This window comes from Plasmopara halstedii (genome assembly GCF_900000015.1).
Source record: "Plasmopara halstedii genome assembly, contig: Scaffold_1651, whole genome shotgun sequence".
NCBI lineage: Eukaryota > Oomycota > Peronosporomycetes > Peronosporales > Peronosporaceae > Plasmopara > Plasmopara halstedii.
This window is the reverse complement of record NW_020188562.1, coordinates 470486-492491: the sequence shown is the minus strand read 5'-3', so window position 1 is coordinate 492491 and position 22006 is coordinate 470486. Positions and strand designations below refer to the sequence as shown.

General features: G+C 44.5%; 9 protein-coding genes across 9 annotated transcripts; 4 read left to right on the top strand and 5 right to left on the bottom strand.

Annotated features, from left to right (window-relative positions):
- Positions 1 to 1519: 1519 nt before the first annotated feature.
- PHALS_01962 (Alpha-tubulin folding cofactor B) lies at positions 1520 to 2412 on the bottom strand (the record flags this gene model as incomplete). The annotated part of the gene is made up of 2 exons (XM_024716451.1): positions 1520 to 1929; positions 2001 to 2412. 2 exons carry the CDS (start codon positions 2410 to 2412, stop codon positions 1520 to 1522), a joined length of 822 nt encoding a protein of 273 aa, XP_024582048.1.
- Positions 2413 to 2482: 70 nt separating this feature from the next.
- PHALS_01961 (uncharacterized protein) lies at positions 2483 to 3138 on the top strand (the record flags this gene model as incomplete). Its single annotated transcript, XM_024716450.1, has 3 exons — positions 2483 to 2747; positions 2828 to 2889; positions 2959 to 3138. 3 exons carry the CDS (start codon positions 2483 to 2485, stop codon positions 3136 to 3138), a joined length of 507 nt encoding a protein of 168 aa, XP_024582047.1.
- A 255-nt stretch (positions 3139 to 3393) lies between these two features.
- Positions 3394 to 5666, bottom strand: PHALS_01960 (ribosomal protein; the record flags this gene model as incomplete). The annotated part of the gene is made up of 11 exons (XM_024716449.1): positions 3394 to 3729; positions 3862 to 3938; positions 4051 to 4198; positions 4264 to 4267; positions 4322 to 4434; positions 4505 to 4798; positions 4854 to 4943; positions 5013 to 5054; positions 5120 to 5206; positions 5370 to 5476; positions 5543 to 5666. The coding sequence occupies 11 exons, from the start codon at positions 5664 to 5666 to the stop codon at positions 3394 to 3396; spliced, it is 1422 nt and encodes a 473-aa protein (XP_024582046.1).
- Positions 5667 to 5787: 121 nt separating this feature from the next.
- Positions 5788 to 7155, top strand: PHALS_01959 (apyrase family protein; the record flags this gene model as incomplete). The annotated part of the gene is made up of 4 exons (XM_024716448.1): positions 5788 to 5938; positions 6027 to 6076; positions 6136 to 6589; positions 6671 to 7155. 4 exons carry the CDS (start codon positions 5788 to 5790, stop codon positions 7153 to 7155), a joined length of 1140 nt encoding a protein of 379 aa, XP_024582045.1.
- Positions 7156 to 7333: 178 nt separating this feature from the next.
- Positions 7334 to 7999, bottom strand: PHALS_01958 (adp-ribosylation factor 6; the record flags this gene model as incomplete). Its single annotated transcript, XM_024716447.1, has 3 exons — positions 7334 to 7627; positions 7689 to 7748; positions 7802 to 7999. The coding sequence occupies 3 exons, from the start codon at positions 7997 to 7999 to the stop codon at positions 7334 to 7336; spliced, it is 552 nt and encodes a 183-aa protein (XP_024582044.1).
- Positions 8000 to 8167: 168 nt separating this feature from the next.
- On the bottom strand, positions 8168 to 10084 carry PHALS_01957 (dead deah box rna helicase; the record flags this gene model as incomplete). Its single annotated transcript, XM_024716444.1, has 1 exon — positions 8168 to 10084. One exon carries the CDS (start codon positions 10082 to 10084, stop codon positions 8168 to 8170), a length of 1917 nt encoding a protein of 638 aa, XP_024582043.1.
- A 107-nt stretch (positions 10085 to 10191) lies between these two features.
- On the top strand, positions 10192 to 16346 carry PHALS_01956 (Targeting complex (TRAPP) subunit; the record flags this gene model as incomplete). Its single annotated transcript, XM_024716443.1, has 7 exons — positions 10192 to 14673; positions 14912 to 15013; positions 15079 to 15591; positions 15653 to 15760; positions 15835 to 15963; positions 16037 to 16101; positions 16163 to 16346. The coding sequence occupies 7 exons, from the start codon at positions 10192 to 10194 to the stop codon at positions 16344 to 16346; spliced, it is 5583 nt and encodes a 1860-aa protein (XP_024582042.1).
- An 86-nt stretch (positions 16347 to 16432) lies between these two features.
- On the bottom strand, positions 16433 to 19480 carry PHALS_01955 (Uncharacterized conserved protein; the record flags this gene model as incomplete). Its single annotated transcript, XM_024716442.1, has 6 exons — positions 16433 to 16675; positions 16745 to 18954; positions 19011 to 19091; positions 19163 to 19195; positions 19334 to 19375; positions 19441 to 19480. The coding sequence occupies 6 exons, from the start codon at positions 19478 to 19480 to the stop codon at positions 16433 to 16435; spliced, it is 2649 nt and encodes an 882-aa protein (XP_024582041.1).
- Positions 19481 to 19929: 449 nt separating this feature from the next.
- PHALS_01954 (signal peptidase i) lies at positions 19930 to 20449 on the top strand (the record flags this gene model as incomplete). Its single annotated transcript, XM_024716441.1, has 4 exons — positions 19930 to 20142; positions 20202 to 20265; positions 20333 to 20362; positions 20430 to 20449. The coding sequence occupies 4 exons, from the start codon at positions 19930 to 19932 to the stop codon at positions 20447 to 20449; spliced, it is 327 nt and encodes a 108-aa protein (XP_024582040.1).
- Between the last annotated feature and the right edge of the window lie 1557 nt (positions 20450 to 22006).

Genomic DNA, 22006 nt, shown 5'->3' with positions numbered 1-22006 from the left:
CATGCGGGAAAAGGGGTGTCAGACTCGTAGTCGACCAACCCCACATCCTCAACGAGGTTGTTCGTCACTGATAGCATCCGCGGAGCGCGACGCTTGTGCTCATTGAGCCTAGGATATACATCCTTCGGTGCTGCGGACGCACTGTCCGACGTTACACCGAGTGCGGGAGACGAAGTTGGGCGATCCGTCAACTCATACTTGGATCTTGAAAAGAACGAAAGGTTGGTGACCTAAAGAACGCTTATCAAGCGCTTAGCTACGGTAGCCCCACTGCAATATTCCTGTCCCCAAACTGATAATACCGGTGACTACTGACTAGTATCAACTGATTGAGACGTACAATAACGCGTATCGTGGCTCACGTTGTATGTAAAGATTGGAGATTGAATATAAAATTGCTGCAAAACGACCGAGCGAATAAGTCTGTCCGCAAGTTTTCAATTTGTAGATTGATTCCGATGATATATATTCCCTATCGGCTGGGGTCAAATATCTAAAGCTGTCAAATAAAGTGGGTGAAAGCTTCAGAGTGTTTTCTCAAATGTCACACCTCAATTTATGTTTGCTCGCTGCATGCAAACTATTTATTGGGTGTGAGTTGCATCAATTATGGGCATTAACGTACATACGTAGTCCTGAGAACGTGCGAGAGACTAGTGTATCCACTATTTAGAGACTGTAGCGTCGATGAATAGAGCGCAGATGGCGAGACGCAGCAATTGGTCGGAGTTAACGCTGGTGAAGGATTTACTGTCGGCTCGCGTGTGTGGTAACTAACAGCCGCTTTCACTCTTTGGCCACCGTGAAATTCGTTAAATGGCATAACGAGATTCCGCATTCATAAAATGTGTCTGTCAATAAACCGGAGCTCAAACTCGGTGCCGCATCTTGCTTTTGAGTGTTGCTTCCTGTTTTATCTCGCAAGACCATTTTTTTAAATACTAATATTTACGCATCAGATTATGATTGGCTCCAATGAGTGAAATTGTAAGAGATTTGATTGGGTCCTAGCAAACTAGCACACAACATTTAGGATTACTGTTGGTTCTACCGCTATCGTCGTTGCCATGAAGCCATTGTTTGGGAAGGTTGTTTCAAATAAAATGCAAAAGTCCGTGGTGGTGGAGGTGGCCCGTATCGTAAAAGACCCCAAGTACGGCAAGTTTCACAAAAAGACAAAAAAGTTTATGGCCCACGATGAGGAAGACGCATGCGACATTGGCGACTTCGTGCGTCTTTCGGGCACACGCCCGCTGTCAAAACGCAAACGCTGGAATGTTGAGGAGATAACGCGAAAGGCTCAAGAATAAACATAATAAGCTTGATGTATCACAAGTAGCCCATGAATTAGCAAAGCAAAGGCTGAATGTAATATCAAGCTCGATTTGTTATATGATCTTGAAGTTCACGCAGAAGCCTTTTGTATACAAATGAGCATTAAACACACGTAACAGTGAATGATGCATCAACAAGGGAATTCGGTGGCTGCGTTTATCATTAATAACAATCGCCATGCTACCTACAGCTCATTATCGTCAGAGTCTGACAAGTCTGCGAAAGGGTCAAGCACCGGAAATTCGCCATTTGTCACATTGTGCGGGCGCACAAAGCCACCATACTTCTGCTGACATCGAAAATAGGCTTTACCTTTGACGCTGCCATCACTTTTGCCAACAGGTTCATCAAATTGTACCCCAACCCAGTAGCCTGGAGCGATCTCCGAAACTTCCCCAAGATACTGTACTTGTCCGAGGCGACCACCCGGTTGCACTTCACATCGGTCACCCACTTTCATATTTGCAACACTTTCGGGGCCTGGTCGAGTAATAGGATCTGCTGCTGTATGAGAGACATTCATCATGGTTTTAGGCTTCCAGTTAGGGTCTTTGGCAAGCTGCTCCTTTTTGTAAGCCCGCACAGTCTTCTCGCCTGTTTATTTAGGAAGAAACATCAATATCTATCCTAAGAATTTGATCGTATCAGCTGCAGTCTATACCTACGCTTATTGTAATCCTCCTCAGACATCTCGTATTTTTTTACAAGCGAGACGTCCTCGAGGCCGCCTCTTCTCGACAGTGAATATGGATCTTTGTCCACAATGTGCAACCGCAAACCATTCTCCACATTATAAAATCCAAGCATTTTATTGTCATCTTCTAGATGAGCGTGTACAGATCCATCACTTCGCATTATAAGCAACTCCATGGCGTCTGGTTTACTGCCGGTATGCTGGTACAATTTGTGTCGTAATTCACCGATGGTGCTGTGAAGATCCAGCCGAATATCGACCATCTGCAGCTTAAGGTTGCTATGCGTAATAAGGAGACAAACAACAGTTTCCGGAACATTGTCATACTGATGTCCATCCATCGCCGTCACATATTGTCGCAGTGCACGCATATCCTGTGCCATGGTAAGCTTGATTATGCTTCGGCTAAGTGCGAACATTTTACTAATATCGATATAAAAGATCATTATTGTTATGGTGGAGCTGCCGACAGCAACGGTGCTCAGGGCGCATGACGTGGTGTTGATCGCCGTCATTATGTTTGCAATAGACCTTACTATGAAGATATGGAATAGTCGTAGATTGCAGCTTTCGCCAGTCGAGCAAAAACTGCTGAACGAGTATAACACACAAGTTCGACTTGTGAACCGCCTGAACTCGGTCGAAACGTTTGTTGAGCAGGCTAAAGCCACGCGCAAACTGAACTCGTTGAAGAAAGAAATGCAAGAGCTTGCAGGTGGTCTGGTAATCAGTTAGACTGGAAGAGTAATATTAGTCTGACTGATTAATGGATCTGTTCTACACTGTGTCACGTGACAGAGGAGCGGCTGGCTGCAAGCGCGCCGTCAAATTTCCGGAAGCAATTTGACCGCATTCGGACAGTAAGCTTGCATTTCACACAAGGACTGATCCGACACTTGTTTATACGTGCTGTGATTTTGCTCTTTTAGCCTGCGCTTATGGGGCTCGTAATGTTATATTACTGGAATGAGCCTCTTGTGGTCTTGCCACAAGGTTGTATGATTCCGGTAGAGCGTTTCATGTCTTTTCCAGGCTTTCCTCTAGGTGCCATCTCTGCGATAGGCTGGGTTGGAATCTGCCGTCGCGTTAGCGCCAAGATCCTGTGCTAATTGGTCTGAGTAACAAATGAGTCAATGAAACTTTTTGCTGCATTGAGCTGCTTAGTTCACTCACGAGTGAGGCTCGGTCCTACCATCCCATTTGATACAGTGACGACTAATGCCAGGCAATCAGAATCCGACATATTTTTGATTGACAATGAAATTTTGAGTGATGCAAATGACGTCATATGCGCGTAATCGATTAAGCTGAAGTTATGACAAAATTAAACTAGGAAGAGTGCATGACACGTTGCATGACGACGACTAGTAGTCCTCGTCTCCGCCAAACATATCCATGCCTCCACCCATGTCGACTTCTTCTTCCTCCTCGACAACTTTCTCCTCCACCTTGGCAGGGGCAGCAGCAGCACCAGCACCGCTGGCAGCAGGGGCAGCACCAACCGAAACGGTAGCAAGCTTAGCTTTGCCAGCCTCAATCACTTCTTCGATGTTCTTGCCCTCGAGCTCCTTTAGAAGCTTTTCGGCCTGTTCCTTGTCGAATTCACCGCCAAATGACTTCACAACCTTCTCAAGGTCAGCCACAGTAGGGGTCGCATTACCACCAAGCACACATAACAGTAAAGCAGCAACGTGACGCATCTAGTGTAGCAGCACCAATGACAAGGCATTAGAATAAAGTATTAGTAACCTTCTTGGACATTTCCGTTGTTTATTAGTGCTTGATAAATCATTGATAGATTGGAGCAAAATATTGTTTGGTGGAAGACGCACCTTGTTTAAGGTGAGAAGAAGTTTCTGCTGGAAAATACCCGACGACGTCTCCAACGCTACTGTGCTGTGTGGCCAGGCTTAGTCAAAGGCTCGCGATAGCCAATCACTCTGCGATCACTACAAAACACAAGTTATCGGGCTTTCGCCAATCACAGTGCAGTCTTTATTCAGTGTTTAATTTTTATGCACGTCGACTATCTGGTAAATGTTTCGTTTCGCTGTTCAACTCGATCTCATCGTAAATGTCGTCACTCTCATTGATACGCATAGAAATGTCCACTTCTCGTTGTGTTGATGCTGCCGCATAATCAAGTGGCTTAACATTCGTCTTCAGCACCTGTAATTGCAAAGATGATGGCGCTAACAAATTCGTTGGGATGATTGAAGCTGATGCTGACTCACTTTTCTGAGCAACAACTGACTTAGCGCCCGCAACGTCGCTAGTACCGCCATGCTGTACCTGGCTGTGCCTCGCAATTCGTGGCTTCTTGCAACAAAAACAGGAACACTTAAGCAAGCGGGTGCATAATCCGTCGGAGCCGTTTTCCAAGACGAAGTCGTACGTACCCATTCCTATGCACAGCAAATAGGTGTGAAAGCCAGCCAGAAGAACAAACGAGTTCGCTAGCAATATACAAGCTACGTTGTGTATCCAAAGCAGCGTAATGACTGTTGTATCCCACCCGATCGCGGCATTGCTTATCACTTCCGACTTCCACACAGTGCACATGAGGATCCCAATTACAGTCTGAAGTGATGTTTGACATGTTGCTGACACCACGAGCCAGTAAAATGCCTCATAGTTGCTGTCTGCAATACAGGTGTTTAACCAAGTGCAATGATGGTCAAGCCCAGGGCTGTTTTTAATGCATAATCCACAATATCGTGATTCCTTGCCCGGGATTTTTAATAAAGAGGGTAATAAACTTGTAGGTTTCTGCATACAGAATTATTAGCGCTAACTTTTTAAAAAACGTATTATCAACACTCACAGGCTTTGAAGGATCCCTCACTTCGCAGATGCACCATGAAGTAATGAATATGGTCACCAACAGAGCATTTGGAAGAAGAATGGCAAGACACTATGCACAGCAATTAAAAGCTTTTGCTAGTAACGAAGCGACACTTTACATTGTATTCAAAAAGCATACCTTGTCCCTACTCAATAATGTCGTCACGAACGAAATAAAGCTCTGTGAGTATGGTAAGTCAATGTCACAAGCTGCAAAAGGTAGCGAACGGCAGTGCTTAAGCTTACCCCGATTAAAATCAGCTCAATGACCCAGCTTGTGACTTGATCTCGCGAGAAGGGCAAGTCAAGTCCAGTAGTGCGCATAACGTCTTGCTCAAGTAAACTCAAAAGTCAGAAGTTTGATAAGTGTGTATAGATAACTTCTGCACTTATGATATATTTGAATAATTAGAGAAGGCATCGTCGTTATAAATAACACAACATCAACTGTGTAAGCATTATATCTGCCGACTTCTCATCAAAGGGATGTTCGAACAAGTTCTTTTTCTTGAGATTTTCCTAACGACGTGGCGACTGTCGATGATGAGCTGATTTTGGAAATGGCAATGACGCTCGACCAATTTTCTAGTACGCGCAATGACACTATTGGACACGAAATGATAACATATTATTTTCTTTCGTCTACGCAATCTACTCATGCTCACGTACTCTCATTTTGTTCGTTCATCTGCATCAACTTTTGATTAATACTTTCTAAATAGCAAACCAGATCTGCCGATGAATCCCGCAGTGCCTCGAGTGCCGCTACTTCTTCGTTCTTGTTACCTGGCATTGATTGACTTTTTCGAATTGATCTAGCAAAATCAATAGTCAGACCATCGATACTCGATTGGTGAAAATTACCGTTTATCGTTCGACGTAATCAGTAACTAACGTGTTCACTAGACGCGTGCATGCTCTTGTCGTGCGTGAACACTAAAAAGAAGAAACGGAAGGTAAGCACTTTGGACGAAGACAGCATTAGCATGTGGCTAGAATCACGTGGAACGCCGTTGCCCAATGGACGCGTGACCGTCTCATCGTCCCGCACACAATCTCCTCCAGGCACGGTACTTGCAGCTATACGTCGCCACGGACGCACGCTCCTGTTACTCGTCATTTTGGCTGTTCTAACGTACACGTCGCTGTTCAGCTCCAGGATTAGGATTCGAACGGATGCTGGCATCAACGACGACGATATGCGTACGCCTCAGAATTGGGGTAATAACCAGACAATACTGTTGCCCTCGATGGGTACCAAGCATAACATTCGACAGCAGCCGACGCAATCGCCAATACCCATGCCTGAATCTTTTGGCATCGTTATCGTAGCCGATCTGGACAAGAAATCGAAGGATAACAGTAGCAAGAAGCCGCAATTTATGTCTTTTATCATGCACGCCACGCTCAAGGTCACTTCTAGCAGCTTAAGAGCGACTTCCAAACGCGACAAGTACTCTGTAGTTTTTGGAGACGAAACTAAGTTTTTATCGAGTATGAATGAGGCTGGACGCGGCTTTGAATTGAGCGAACTGGCCTGGTTTGGGGGCAAGCTGCTAGCGTTTGATGATCGTACAGGCATCGTTTATCGACTGAAGCATTTTGAGAGTGTGAGCAAGTCGAAACCTCTGCAAGCTATTCCAGAGCATATAATAATGGAAGGAGACGGGATTAATGGCAAAGGACAAAAACACGAGTGGGCCACGGTTAAAGATGGTGAGCTGTACATGGGCAGTGTCGGCAAAGAGTTTACTGATAACGATGGCAACATCATGGGTGATGGCAATTTGTGGATAGCAATCATGGACTCTAATGGTGATGTACACCATGAAGACTGGACAGCAAATTACGGAGCGGTGCGGAAGGCTTTAGGCTGTGAATGGCCTGGGTACGTAGTGCACGAGGCCATTGAATGGAGTCCCATACGCCGGCAATGGTTTATTCTGCCTCGACGCATCAGTACTGAAAAATACAACGATATGGACGACGAAAAACGTGGCTCAAACAAATTTATAATAGCGAGCGAGGATTTTAGCAGTATACAGGTTCACGAAGTTGGCAAGATTACGCCTTTGCGTGGATTCTCGTCGTTCAAGTTTGTTCCACGGTCTGATGATTCCGTTATTGTAGCTATTAAGAGTGTGGAGGTGGAGGTTGAACAGCACCAGACGTCTTACATTACCGTATTTGATGTTGATGGAAATGTGTTGATGGAAGAGACTGAGATTCCGGGTGCTAAAAAGTACGAGGGTGTTGCTTTTGCGCATGACTGGTCTTCATAGTCCCGCGTTGCATTCTCCCAAGAGCTGGGATTATTGCTTCACATACTTTGAACTAGATTTGCCTAAATTGATGCGTTAGAGGCGATGGACAAGAAATCTTCTCCTTGCGAGAAGCAATCACCTCATGTCAAAGGCAGGATGTCGTTTTTATAGAATGTCTATTGGTTAGTGATTTACTTTAAAGTGCTATCATGTTCTCACAAAGCCACGAGATTCCATCATTCAATCCTTCACCTGTTGTGGCCACTGTGGGTTGCACCCTTACACGACGATTAACTTTGGCGCAGTTCTCTTGAAATTCTAAAGTATCTATGAGCTCCTGAACCTCTTTTGCGCCCGGCAGATCTCGCTTGTTCAGAATAATCAACAGGCAAGCCTCTTGCAGCTGAGTATCAACAAGCATTCCATTAAGTTCAGCCTTTGCGAGCTCTAATCGCTGATCATCTGCACTATCTAAAACAAATATGATTCCCTACGTATATACATTAAAGTTAGCCCAAAAGTCATTTTGGCGTCGGATAAGAAACTTGCACCTGAGTTCCGGTAAAGTGATGCCTCCAATATGGTCTCAAAGTGTCCTGTCCTCCGACATCCTAACATAATGTCAGATGTGTTTGAAGGTATATCGAATTCTGAGCAACCTTACCCAAATATTGAGCTTAAGGCCGTCGAATTTGATGGTCTCAACGTTAAAACCTACGGTGGGAATGCTAGCGATGGCCTTCCCTAAGCGCAGATGATACAAGATGGTTGTCTTTCCAGCGCCATCCAGGCCCACCAATAGAAGCCGTCGTTCGTTACGATTCCAGTAGCGTGAAAAACTTCTTGACAGCGAAGTGCCCATGGCATGAGCGCGATATATTGCAACCTGGCCGGGTGCTTTGCTATAGCACGCTATTTTTAATGTGCGGATATTTGCGTCTGTGAGCAAGGAACGAGCAAATTTAACATCGTAACGAACAATTACAAACGAATTGTGGTATATTACGATCCGCCACTTATAATTGCCCATTTATCCAAGCGAATCACCGCCGTAACCTTCTCTCTTTCCAGCAAGAAAGTCGCGTTTACCCGCCCCAATCTTTCGAACTTGTGAATCAACTTTTGGACAGTCTGTAATTCGGTGCCCAAGACCACCACAAAATGCACAGCCTTTCGAGCCTGTGGCGTTCGAGAGTCCATCACCATTGCGCTCTAACTCTTCATATGGATCCTCTAGGGCCTTCAGTACTGGAGGTACGGTTTGCTTGGCTTCAACAAGCAGATGCTTAAGATCCAGCAAAGCACTCTCTGGTACGCTCTTGTTTATAAAAGTTGTAGCCACACCAGTCTTACCACAACGACCGGTTCGGCCAATTCGATGCACATAATTTTCAATTTCTGCGGGCATGTCAAAGTTGATAACGTGCTTTATATCTGGAAAGTCGAGGCCCTTGGCTGCAATATCCGTGGCAACTAGCACATCTTTCCGTCCAGTTTTAAACAGCCGAATGGCTTCGTTTCGCTCTTCCTGATCTTTTCCACCATGAATTGAAGCTGCTTCAACACCCTTCAGAATAAGATACTCGTAGATATCGTCAACATCGCCCTTACGTTCACAAAAGATTACGACAGGTGGACTCGTCTTTTGCAAACATTCCAAAAGATAAACAATCTTGGCGTCTTGCTTCACGTACTCAACCTCTTGAATAACGTCTAAGTTAGCGGCACCAGCACGACCGACGTTTACGAGAACTGGTTTTACTAGAACGTCCTTAGCAAAATCCTGGAATTTTTGAGGCATAGTAGCCGAAAACAAAAGTGTTTGTCGTTGACTTGTAAAGTGGTTAAAGGTTGTGGCAACTTCTTCATCAAAGCCCAAATCAAGCATGCGATCTCCTTCGTCCAAGCAAATATACTTACAAAGTCGTAGATTCATTTCACGTAATTTTAAAAAGTGATTTAGTCGACCAGGAGTGGCCACTACGATGTGTACGCCACGACTAGCTATCAGATCGGACTGTTGACGCTTGTCTTCTCCACCAATGCAAAGCAAACTGCGAATTTCCGGATATCCAGCATTAAATAAATGATCGGTAAAGTGCTTCACAACATCGAAGGTCTGTCGCATAAGCTCGCGTGATGGCCCTACAATAAGTCCAAAAGGGCCTTCACGACCTATAATTGGCATTTTTTTTTCCTCTTCAAGTGCCAGCATAACGAGTGGCAGCGTAAACGTGACTGTCTTGCCAGAACCAGTAAACGCGATGCCGATTATGTCTCGTCCCGCTAAAATACACGGAATTGCTTGCACCTGAATAGGTGTCGGTCGCATTATATTCTTAGCCTTTAGTGCATCTAAGATGACTGGCGGAAAGCGCATGTACTCAAACGACTTGATAGGCGGTGGTACATCCTCTCCTTCGACAAGAATGTGCCACTTTTTGCGAACTGCATCACATTCTTCCTGCGTCATATTCGAAATGCTACGCGGTGGATTCCACGTAGTTGTCATGATATTCTCGTAGTGTATCCCTTCAGCGCGCTCGTGAGCTGAAACTAGCGCCACTTTTTGTACGTAACTTGCCTCTTTGAGCATATTGACCTCCTGTGCGTCTTGCTGTGCCTTGTACTGATTCACGCCCCGCTCCTCTAACTTTTTACGCATCTCATAGGCCTGATCCAGAAGACTTACGGATGAGCGCTGTTGTGGCTCATCCAGTGCCAAATGCAACGGCGACGCTTCTGTGCTTGGTTCTTGTGTCTTCTGTCGCTTCGGCTGTTCCTCGTCCGAGTTGACGTCACTGTCGCCGTCGCTACGCTCTTGCTGAATGCGCTCATTCAGCTCTTTTCGCCTTCGCTGCAGTCGTTCTTGTTCACGCTGACGTCGTACCTTAAGCGGAATGTACAGTGGCTCCTCCACTCCATGCTCCTTCGTATCCAGTGTCATTGTAACAATATCGCTTTAATAAAACAAGGCTTTTTGCTTTTCGTAATACTATAGTCATGTGTGAGATTTTCAACACACGCCTACAGTTCCTTTCATAACTTGAACGGATGAGCAGCTTGGCGCTGCCGCTTCGCTGGACGCGACCGGCTCAATTTCTCGTGTATCTAGTACCCGTAGGTGGAATCCCGTCTGATCTGTTTGCATCCTATGTGCGCCTGCTGCAGAACCACCGAGAATTGCCATTGCGTAGTCTCACGCGGCCCGGGGGCTACGCAGCTGAATTATCTCCGTTCCGCGGCTTGGACTGGACTGGTGCTGGCTCGCTGCGCTTCCGCTTTGTTTCAACTGCTGAATGCATAGAATCATGCGATGGAGAAGATGTGCATGCGTGTAATCGCGTCATTGGTGCGCTTGGCATTTGCCACAGTCCTTCGCTCACACTCAGCGGAGGATTGCGTGCAGCTCACGCGCATTTTGAGGCATCGTTACGAAGCTTCCCGGGGTTACTAATGCACAAACTCTTTGCATTCGAGCATACATTTGAGAACGTGACTGCAAGTGAATGCGAGGGGCTCACTGACCTCGTCATGTTCCCAGCACATCACGAGTTGCAAGGCACGGGCGAGTCGACCGTGAGTCTTCACTTACAAGTTGTCATGGATACATTAGCTGTTAATATTCTCATGGCATTAGAAGGAGCGATTCGATCAGCCACGTCTTCAGCTAATACTAGTGTAATGACAAAGGGGGGAGACCTCGCAAGTGTATTGCTAGATGTCAACATAAATTCACACGCCAACGACCAAACAGTATCGTCCCCGCTGGTGTTGTCTCGCGATCTAGATAACGATATTTCATTCAATTTTCCGACTTTGAGTCCGACGTCTCGTTCTACGCTGTCGTCTGGCACGTCATTTTCATCTCTTTCGTCGTCTTTAACGCTTGATCCACGCAATCGACAACGGAAACGGCACCTGGCACGACGAGAAAAGCTACTTGGCGACTACAGTGTACTTGTGAGCTGCGTATCAGCTGCAATGGATCACTATAGTGTTGCCATTGACATGCTGCGTGACGAAGAAAGACGGAGTGGCGGAGGAGCAGTAGACGCTTTGTGGCTGGCATCGGCATTGGAAGGATATGTTTATTGTCTTTACACCGAGACACCAGAAAAACTGTCGCCTGAATTGATAGATAAAGCATCTGATGCTATCGGATTTTATGCTAAGGCAGGGACAATCGAGCTCGAAAGTTTACTGATCGAGAACATGGGGCGATATTATGCAAGTGTGGCACTGGCAACGTTGACGCGCACAGCAATGACTGGTACTGCAAAATTAAAAGAAAGTGTGTGGTCTAAGCAATTAATATGGGAAGTTGTGGAGAGAGGTTTGATGCTGTTGCCAGAGCTGCAATCACAGCGCCAGGTTGAGTTTTTAATCCAGATCGCTGGTATTTTGGACGCCGTAGGGCACAGTCGACGTGTAGCCTTCTGTTTACATGAAGCTGCAATCATTTTACTGACTCGCAACGCACCTAGTGTAGAGGCACAGTCAAGGTTACTGGTATCACCTTTAACTGTCACAAAAGAGCCGCAACGACAAAGAGACTTAGAAGCAGCTCTGTTACTTGATCGAATGGCTGCAGATTATTTGGGTATCAAAGATTCGAACGATCACCAGAATGATTTGCCTTGGGAAGTAACTACTTTATACCGAGGTGAGTGGGGTCGCCACGCATCTCAAGGGAGCGTACAATGTCATTCATGGCTAATTATTCGCTTCCATGTGCTGCGGCAACTTTTGACGATTGCAAGAATGCTAGGAGATGCATTCCTCGTTGGGACTTATTGTCTTCAGCTGCTCAAAATGTTGATATGGTGCGATTCGATCGCTCAGCCGCCCACAATAAAGAAGATACTGCCTAGTAGGGGTCCATCTCTTCTGGTGGACCATCTTCAGCAACCCTTCACTTCGCTTCGTGTGCCATTATCATCTGTTGAGCGAGCAACAATCGGTCTTCATGCTAAATGTGGGGTCTATTACTCTCCACCGCCAGGAGTTGACACAAAAGTCCGACGCAACTTTATCGCATCTCCGTCTGCCACGATGTCCAATGCAGCGGCCTCGTTATCGACGACGCTGACTAACACTCCACGACTTCTAGCTACCCCAAGGCAACAGTTTTCTGCGGCGGTGAATGCTCTGTCGACTAAGGCATCGCCAGCGTTTACACCATTTGCTCATGCGCACTCCCAGATGAACGGAGCAAAGACAAGCCGTGCAAGTGGCATAGATGATCGGATAACAATTCCGAAAATAGGAAACAGCATTGACACAAGAGACTTTGCCATGAGCGGAGATAGTGGGCTTCAAGACGTTCAAACTTGGAATGCAAAAGAGAGTGAAAGTGGTAATAAATTGGATGGAGCGGAATATCTAACAGTGTGGAATCTGCGATCGAGATCAGAGATTACAAAAATTGAAAGTAGAATTTTGAATATACTGGAGTCAGATTGCACGCCACTGCGTTCACATGGCCAAAAGCTATTACCAACGTTTCTCCAAATCGAAAGTCTTAAGTTGCGCTCCTCCTGCAATATGCAGCTTCCGTTCTTTTCTCGAAAGACTGCACTTGATATCTTTGGTCTCCACTCGACGTGTCACCAACAAAGTGTGAAGTCGGATTTCTTTTATTCGCCGTTTGCCAAACAAAATAGAAAGTGGGAGACTGATAACAGCAGACAAAGTAGAAGTGTGATCGAGTGTGACGATGCACCCGCGATTTACGAAAGAGGATTTCCCGTTCACGAGCGACTGGAGCTTCAATTGAAAATATCAAACCCTTTGGGTGTGGCTATTAAGCTTCAGGAAGTGAAAATATGGGTCACGTATAACTCTGACAGCAGCACAATTAGTGAGAAAGATGAAGGTATCGAGTGTTATTCATGCTGCTTTACATTAGAATCCTATCAAAAGCATAAGACGGTGGTGCTGGGAATTCAACCAATGCGAGTAGGAACATTTCATGTCCGTGGATGCTTTATACAGACACTAAATATCAAAACCGTCTTCCAACTCAGGGATCCCGTGAGCATCCGTGTTGTGGGTGAGCTGCCGATAATATCACTCAGTCTTCGTGATAACAGCCCAATGGCGCTTTTTGACGGAACGAAGGCTTGGACACCTAGAACACCAGAACATGCTAAAGTGCAACTTGCAATGTTTGTTTCCGAGACAAGGCGATGTGTGCTTCGTCTTCGTTGTACTGGAAATCGTCAAGTCACTAATTACAGATTGGCAGTTTCCGTGCAGCATCGCCTTGCAGTGAAGAAAACGTGTGTGCTTTTCAACAATTTACCGTCTGCATTAACAGCTGCAAATGATATGATGCAAGGAAGCTGTGTGATAAACAATGGCACGAAGATTGATAAGCAGATTGGGACAAAAATGCTCATCTTGAGATGCAGCGACTTCTTGACGTCTCCACTTCCACTCAAACATGGTGATTGCATGACAATTTCTTTCGACTTGACTCTTCGAGGAATATACGAGCAACAAGAGCAACTGAATGATGGTGTTAAGATTGAGTGGAGCGTTGTGTATGCCGATGAGACCAGTACTTTAATGGACGAGACTTTTTATCGAGAAACAAAACTTATGCTGCAACTCGTGCCACTTCCAGCGCTTCAGCTACAGTCAGTGACGTTGCTTCCCTGTGGTTCTGAGCAGATTCCAATAAAGTGTCGAGCACCCCAGCACCATCGCAATGGCTTTGAAGAAACAACTGATCATTTGTATTTTGGTATCGTGATCAACGTTACAAATCCAACGAATACAACGTTCAAATTTCGAATACGCAATAAATTTGGAAGCAGCAGTGAAGTAGCTTGTGAGGCAAAAATTGGTCAACAATGCTCTCGCCGATTTGTGGTCGAAGTTTCGCGCATACAGAGATTCGATTTTGACGAGAAAGATTTCAACCCTGTTGACGTATTGAATAGTTTATTGGAGATTGAGTGGGAAACACATTATGGAGCACGAGGACGCCTGATTCTCGGGGAAAAACATCTGAAATCAATCGTTCAACTGGAACAACTAAAACAAGAGCTTTTGTCACCACCAATTAGGTTCACGATCCAACCATCACGTAAAGTTCCAACCGTGTCAATGGCAGATGAAGGGCATAATGGATATACGAGTAAATCGAAGCATGGAACGGAAAGAATTTTATCACGTCTGTCATCAAAATTCTTTCATATGACTAACTATCCAGTCAGATACCGGAATGTAGAAGTCAGATTGTTTGAATATGCTCCAATTGCTATTCTAATCGAACCGGCAAGTGGTAACGTCGAGCATTTAATATCAGGTGTGGAGGTAGAGGTGACGATTTCTGAGGAAGAAACGGAATTTTGTGTCGAAATAAGTGACAGCGTGATGGTCGTGGGCTTGCTAAAAACCCTCTTGAAATGGACCAATCCGATGGATGCGAGTCCCAAGATTCACGAGATCCAGTGTATGTTTCTGTCCGAGGGTGCTTTTCGTATTACAGTGTGCGGTCGAATGCTTGATGTAGGTGGAAAGCAGGTAGGAAGTAAGATTTGGTCTCACCAGCCACTGCATGTGCGCGTCCGATCAGAAGACGCACTTGCGAGTGCTATTTAATAAAAGTAATTGTAAAGTACAAGTAAGCTAAGATTTCATCTTTGAGCTGTTGGAGGGACCCAGCTTTTTTTGTGACTCCATACGAAACATATTTAGTGTGTTACAGGAACGTTTATTTACGTCAGACTATAAGTAAATGGTAGCTAATGAGCACTTTCAGATCCGCAATTTGCTCTGGGATGAGCTTAAACTCAACGTTCCTGCGTCAGAAGAAGTAGAGCTGCGAAGCGCTCTCGGAAGTCATTTAATTGAAGGAAACGAGGTTTGACGTGGTGTTGATGCGGACGTCAATATATGTTCATTGAGTGATGAAAACTGCCTGTTTAGGATTTACGGCAAGAACTGGTGGTGCTAGTCGACATTCTTAGCGATTTTCAGCAGCAAAATGATGACATTCGGGTACATTTGGATTTTGACACACCCTTGTCTGCTTTTCTATTCATTGGTGCGGCTTGTCTGCAGGATGCACTGGCAAAACGTGTGCACCTACCTGAGCCTCCAGGCCGATATTTGCTGATTGGAAAGCTGAAACTTCTGGCTGGCGATATGCATGATTATTCGACCAGTGGTGTCATTGAGTCTTCAGAAACTGCCGAAATGCTACAGTATGTGTTTTCAACGGTGGACAGGTCAAATTCTTACACCTTCCAATTGCCGATGACGCGAAAAGAGAGCGACATACAATATGGACAGAGGACAGGGGATCAGGCAGATAGCATCACCATTCGTCAGGGCACGAGAAATGGCAAAACCGAGTTGACAACCTGCTCTCCACGGCCAGTTTCTAGAGGCTCGACACGTTCTATCTCTTCGATCACTGCTATGTTTGAGAGCTCAGAGGTTCGCCTCACTTCATTAAGTGAACTGCTCACTTAGTATTAACGATTGTTCTTATTTTCAGTTGCTTCGGGGTATAAATCTAGATGGACTTGACGGGATTACAGAAGACCTACAGAAGGCACTTGAGGAAGAGCGCCTTTTACTGCTTGATGACATTGATTTCATTCATGTATAAAATCGGCTTCTGGCATTTAAGTACTAGCTTATGATTGAGATATATGACATTTTGCATATGCACTGCAGGGCTGCTTGGAAATGGAAAAGGATCTCATTGACGATGATCGACGAAAAGTTGATGCTGCGAAGCCACCTCCGTCACTTCAAAGGTTACACCAATTTCAAAAGACGTTGGAGAAAACCATGCAAGATCAGGTATTTTTACGTCTCTTCGAGGATATGACCTATAGACGTGACTTGAGCAATGTACATTTTGATCATTGCACAGGAAACACTTGAAAGAATGGAAAGCGTAATAAGCAAAGCACATAATTCAAGTCAAGTTCGAAATACGTAAGGTCTGAAATTGTTGCTTCAAATGTGACGCATTACTCTACTTCCGTGTCCTGTGCAGACTGATCCCTGTACACCAGTCAGATCTCCCGATGCGCATGCACACAGATTCTACACGCCACCCAACCCATTCACCTCTCAGTTCCTTACCGTCGACTTCAAAGCCACGCACTGCGTCAGCAACTCGAGTGCTTAAGATTCGACAGGTTGTTCAAGAAAATCGAGATGAATCGTATTTATCGTAATTGGCTCATTGCTTTGCGCTTGAAAGTCATGCTAATGATGAAGAGGTGAATTGATTGGTGCGACACTGAAAGTACCTGAACTACTATTATTCATCAGCAGGGTGTAGCCCAATTTCTGAAAATTCGGGGGGAGTGTTTGGCTCCGTGGGGTCCGGTTTGGTCGAACAAACAAGGTGAGATGGAGGTAGCGAATCACCGGTGAATACCTCGTTAATCACCTTGGTTGGACTTGCTCGACCTCGGTCTAAAACGTACTTTAAAATATGAGGAATCTCATTAACTTGAGACAATATGGCGTCGTGAAGCTGTGAAACAAGTGCAACATATAGCTGAAGTGTTCAAAAGTAGCATGAAGTGTAAGAAGATCAGCTATCATACTGACAAGCGTAAAAACGTACCCGGTTCATTCCAGATAATATACTTGATTGTTTGTTGCATTCGGGATACAAAGCTCCATTTCGCAGGGCTACAACACATTGCAACGATGTGTTTATAAGCACACAGGCGAAAGGAAAGTGCCGAGATGGATGTTGCGAAAGAGCATAAAAACGGTGACTGAGATCATGAAAATTTTCTACGAGGTACAACATCTGTAGCAATGAGAGAACGCCACATCCTCTCAGGTCAGTAGACGGGTCTGTACCCTGAAATCCAATACTTTCCCAATGCATTCCAATCAAAGATACATTTCGAGAGCTTGTTGTCACCTTCTTGTAAATAGTTTGCAACATTCTGATTACAATTTTGTTATGACCATCAAAAGCTGTCGCTGCGATGCAGAAAACGCGGTCGCGCTCTTCTGTGGACCCTTCAAAAGTAAGGCGAGGACGCGATAAGCAGGCAAAGCAAGATCGGGTAGTAAAATCTTCAGAAATAATAAGGTCTTTGTGTTGCATCACGTCAGGAGTCTCTGTGTAATACGTTGCTGCTTCAGCATACGATAGAAAAGCGGATTCTACATCATTGCTCGAATTTGAAGCAACAGGAAAGTCAGGGATTTCTTTTAATTGTCCATGCTGCACCAGTTTGACCTCTCTCCACTCTGCCGAACCATCGACATTATTCATTTCAGAGATTGATGACCTTCTAACGTTATCCTCACTACTCGTTTCCAAATCAAATTTGTTCCTTCCGTGATTTGACATTTTCTCCTCCTCACTGTCATTACCATCGGCTTCTTCCACGATCGTCTTGGACAAGGTTTGATCCTGACCAAAAAGTCGCCCAAGAAGAGATGCCGGTTGGCCGACAAAAGATTTCGAATCATCTTTATCGTCCAACAGAACTTCTTGATCTCCTAGTCCACGCTTGTAAATATTGTGCAGCTCAGTCAATGACATTGAATTCGAGGTATCAACCGGCATGACTTTTGCTTTATCGGGCTGAGTAGGAACGTGTGTGATATTGCGTCTCCTTTCTTCGTCCGTTTCTCGCTTGAGTTCGCCAACAATTTTCTCGTGTTCTTTTCGCTGTTGAGCTTCATGCGTGCCGAGACAAACTTTGATATCAATCTTCGAAAACACACTTGGATTGACACCAGAATTCTCGTCAAAATCAAATTCATCGTTATCTGTCGGTAGGCTAGAACTCTCAGGTTTACCTGTCGAGACAGAAAAAACCAAGTCACTTTCTAAAGCCATATCATTTTGGTGTCCGAAATCCCCCGAAAAAAGATCACTCGGGAGCGAATAATTTTTGTTAGCTTGATGTGCGTCCGACTTCTTTCGCTTTCCTTGGTAGTGAATGCCAAACATAACGTCGTTGTTGCTTTTGCGTGTTTTGGAACCTCCATCCATCTTGTGAACGTTAGAGGACGGATTGCTAGATTCCAGATTCGTCATGTGTGCTTCACGAATTATTTCATCTGGATGGAAGTCTCGTTCATTCTTGTCAACTATTTTCTTGCTCAAATAATCTTCCAAATCAGCACATTCTTCCTCAGAAAAGCTCAAAACTGATTTTGGTTCAGAAATGTGCTCCGCCAGCCGTTGATTCTCTTCAATTTGAAGACTGCTAACTACCGCTGCGTCAATTTCCAGTATGTCCTCGTCATCGTCCTCTGATGCATACGATTGCAATGGAGGTGGTAATGACATCTTTGCATCATCCTCTTCGTCTTGAGAGTCGTCTGATTCAAGGTAGTCATCTATAGGGTTCATCAATCCAACAATTAATGTGGTTGGGATCGGTGGAGGCATGACGGCAGTCGATGATTCCCCATTCTTCGTCCCATGTATTTCTGATGAAAAAATTTCCTTGACTTTGTTTGCGCCTTCAACTTCCTCGGATCGGTCAGCATTTAAAGATATGACCGCATATGCGTCATCATGATACTGAAACATCTCAGTATCTGATTCCCGTTCCTCTTCTACTTGGCCAAAAGTGTCTACACTTAAAGGAGCAGCATGCATTTGGCTTGGAGTGACCGCATCATTTTCATAGTTAAAATTCGGATACTGATGCTCATCCTGCTCCTTTGTGATATTTTCGTTTGTATTAGCTGCACTATCAAGGACACCTTGCTTCACAGTTTTGTGTCCAAATCTCGATAAATCTTCATCGTGGTTTTCGAAAGCATCATCAGATAAAGCCGCATTCAAGCTGTTCTCTGACATGGATTTTGTCAAATCGAATCATTTCGCCAATTCATTACATCATGCGCACCAAACATCGTGGATCGCGGTGATGGAAGTACCGCCTTAAATTCTTCAGCCTCAATTAATTTGTCACTTTGCCCATCAGTAGCTTTCAAACATCAATTCGTAAATGACTAGTATGAGGTCTACCATCTGGAATCGTCACATCGTCCAACTTACTCAAAAGCATGTCATTAGTCACTTCTTCAAGATCTGGACACGAACATAAGTGACGTAAGCCAGAATCAGTACTACATCGAGCCATTGGCATTTCAATCAATTTCCACATCACCACAGAGAGGAAATACAGAAATGAAAAATGCAGAGACATAACAGTTAATATATACAAACCTTCAAAATTGTCGCTCTCGCTATTAACATCGTGCAACAAGTCTACAACAATAATATTGAGGAATGTATCACTTCGGATAAACAAATAAAGATGTTGATAATCCCACCTTCAAGAACGTCCACATCTGAAAGAGTGTCTGACTCCATCGAACTACAAGATTGTAAAAGTCTTCTATCTCCTTGTACAAATTTTATTAGATTTATTCTGCTCTGCCAACTGTCCAAAATTAGCGCAAAACCGCTCCTATAGAATTTCAAACTTCTGCACGAAATATTCAAAAGCAAAAATCTGATATATCACCATTGAATTCCGATGGACAAAATGTTGCTCGAATGTGCATGTCTACTTCTAGTCATGCAGAAATGAAATAACCATGACAACATCATCAGCAATACGAGAGACTGGCATTGTGCTCGCCTGGCTTACGCGCTTCGGAGGCGTGTCTTTTTGTTTATCACAGGTATTCGATACGATCAAGTGCTCGGGCCCATCCATGCTACCCACACTAAACCAAAACGGGGATATTCTTCTTTTGGACAAATTTTCCCCAAAGTTTTGGAAGCTGCAACCAGGCGAAGTAGTGATTGCCAAATCGATGTCGGACCCCCGCCGAACCGTTTGCAAGCGCATTATTGCTCAGGAGGGGGATACAGTCTGTGTGCGGACGCAATTGTCATCTGGGGTAGAGTTCCACAAGATTCCTAAAGGCCACGTTTGGCTTGAAGGAGACAACAAATACGATTCACATGACTCTCGATTTTACGGACCAGTGCCTTACGCGCTGCTACAAGGACGTGTTTTGATGAGGGTGAGCTTTATGAACAACTCGGAGAATAAAAAGATAACAACATGCTTATAATATGACAGATTTGGCCAATCAATCAGTTAAAGTGGGTCGAAAAAGAGGTGGCGCCTCAAGCATTTCGTGAGAGTTAGGGTGTTTACAATTCACGACTGCGATCGGTCTCCACGGTGGCTAAAATTTTTTGGCTGTAAAGTTGCCGCGCGTCTTCTACGATTAATTGGCGGTAACTAGCATGATTTCATTGTCGGTGGTCTGTTGTCTAACTTGAGGTGGACTTTAACATTTCTCAGCTCGCACAAACGCCGGGTGACTACAAGCATTGATAAGCTCGCTCTTACTTTCACATTATCACTCTTTCATTCGGCTAGTTTCGAAAATGTTCGTGCAACATTCGTTAATATTTGATCTCGAGTTCTGCACTCAAAGCACCAACCACCAAGGGCTCCAGTTGGTAGAATAGACACGATCAAATATTTTGAATAGTATATAACCTGCTAATTGATTGAGGTACTCTGATTATGTGAACGAACTTGTCAATCAATGATTCCTGACTAGTATTGTGGTATTGTGAAAAAATTCTTCGAATTATGACATTGGCCGCAGTTCCTACTTAGCCGGCCTCCATACTTGAAAGTATAAGAAAGCAGGCATACACAAACCTTAAACTCCAAAGCAACGCGACCGGCCCTTTTGAGTAATTCACCCTGCCAGCTGGGCCAATTTAACAGAAATATCAAGTGAGCCGGAAAAACCGACGCATCCTACAACATTCTCTCATACTTTACAGAAGTAAAGACGAATAATAACATCATCACAAGCTCCACCAGAACAACCAAATTCATCGTCTGCACTATAGAATATGATGACTAGCGCTGGTCCACCTCGCTGTGGCGGCATCACTAACGCACATTTGTATCCGATCACATACGCGATGCGTCATAATTCGCGATGCAATATAATACAGCACAAGGTATATATTTTTGTGCGATACAAAACAAGTCGATAAATGCACCAACTTTATCGTTGAAAAGGTCTTGGAATGCCACTGCTAATCAAGAAAAATTGGATTTGCATGTCATGATCTCAATCAGATGTGCTTAAAGATCATTTCTAAAAGGATATACATCGCGTTTGGTTGTGTCGAAGTGGTTAAGCTTGTCAAACTTGTTATGAATCGAGAAATCCATACCTAACCGAGAGTAAAGATACGCTCTTACTGTTTATCAAGTAGCAGACGCTCACCGCGCCCGCTATTCCTCTGCATGTTTTACAAGCTTCGTGTTGCTTCTCAACGCGTAGTGCGGAACCCCACTGCGGATTTCACTAAGATCTCTAGATCGTCTTCAACGAGTTAGTCCACCTTCAAAGTTTTGGGCTTAATAAGCTCAAATGCCACGCTGACTCTTGCTTAAATAACCACGTCTTGATTATGGTCATAAACAATTGCAGCGCTGAGACTGAGCCCTTACACAACTTAGAGTATCAGTATATTGATCTACACCTTTGCCAGTAAAGGGTTCACACGAGAGGCTAGGCAGCCAGTTGTTATGCATGTATTTAGATTTTACAATATATATTCAGTATATTTAGGAAAATCTAAACTCTTAAAATTAAAATAAAAAGTAAATAAAAATCAGTTTTGGATTTTGAACGGAAGCTTGGGTAAGGCAATAATTACTAAGCGGATTGCGATCTGCTAACTCGTACTTGTTCTCAGTATAGAACGAAATGTCGGTGACCCAAAGTACGCTTCCTCAAGCGCTAAGCTACGGCAGCCCCGCTGCACTTGGTAGCACTTGTAGTCAATCTACATCTGAGTCGTTTAGACTGATCCTCTGTGAGAATGGAGTTATTTTCCTCTTTGCCT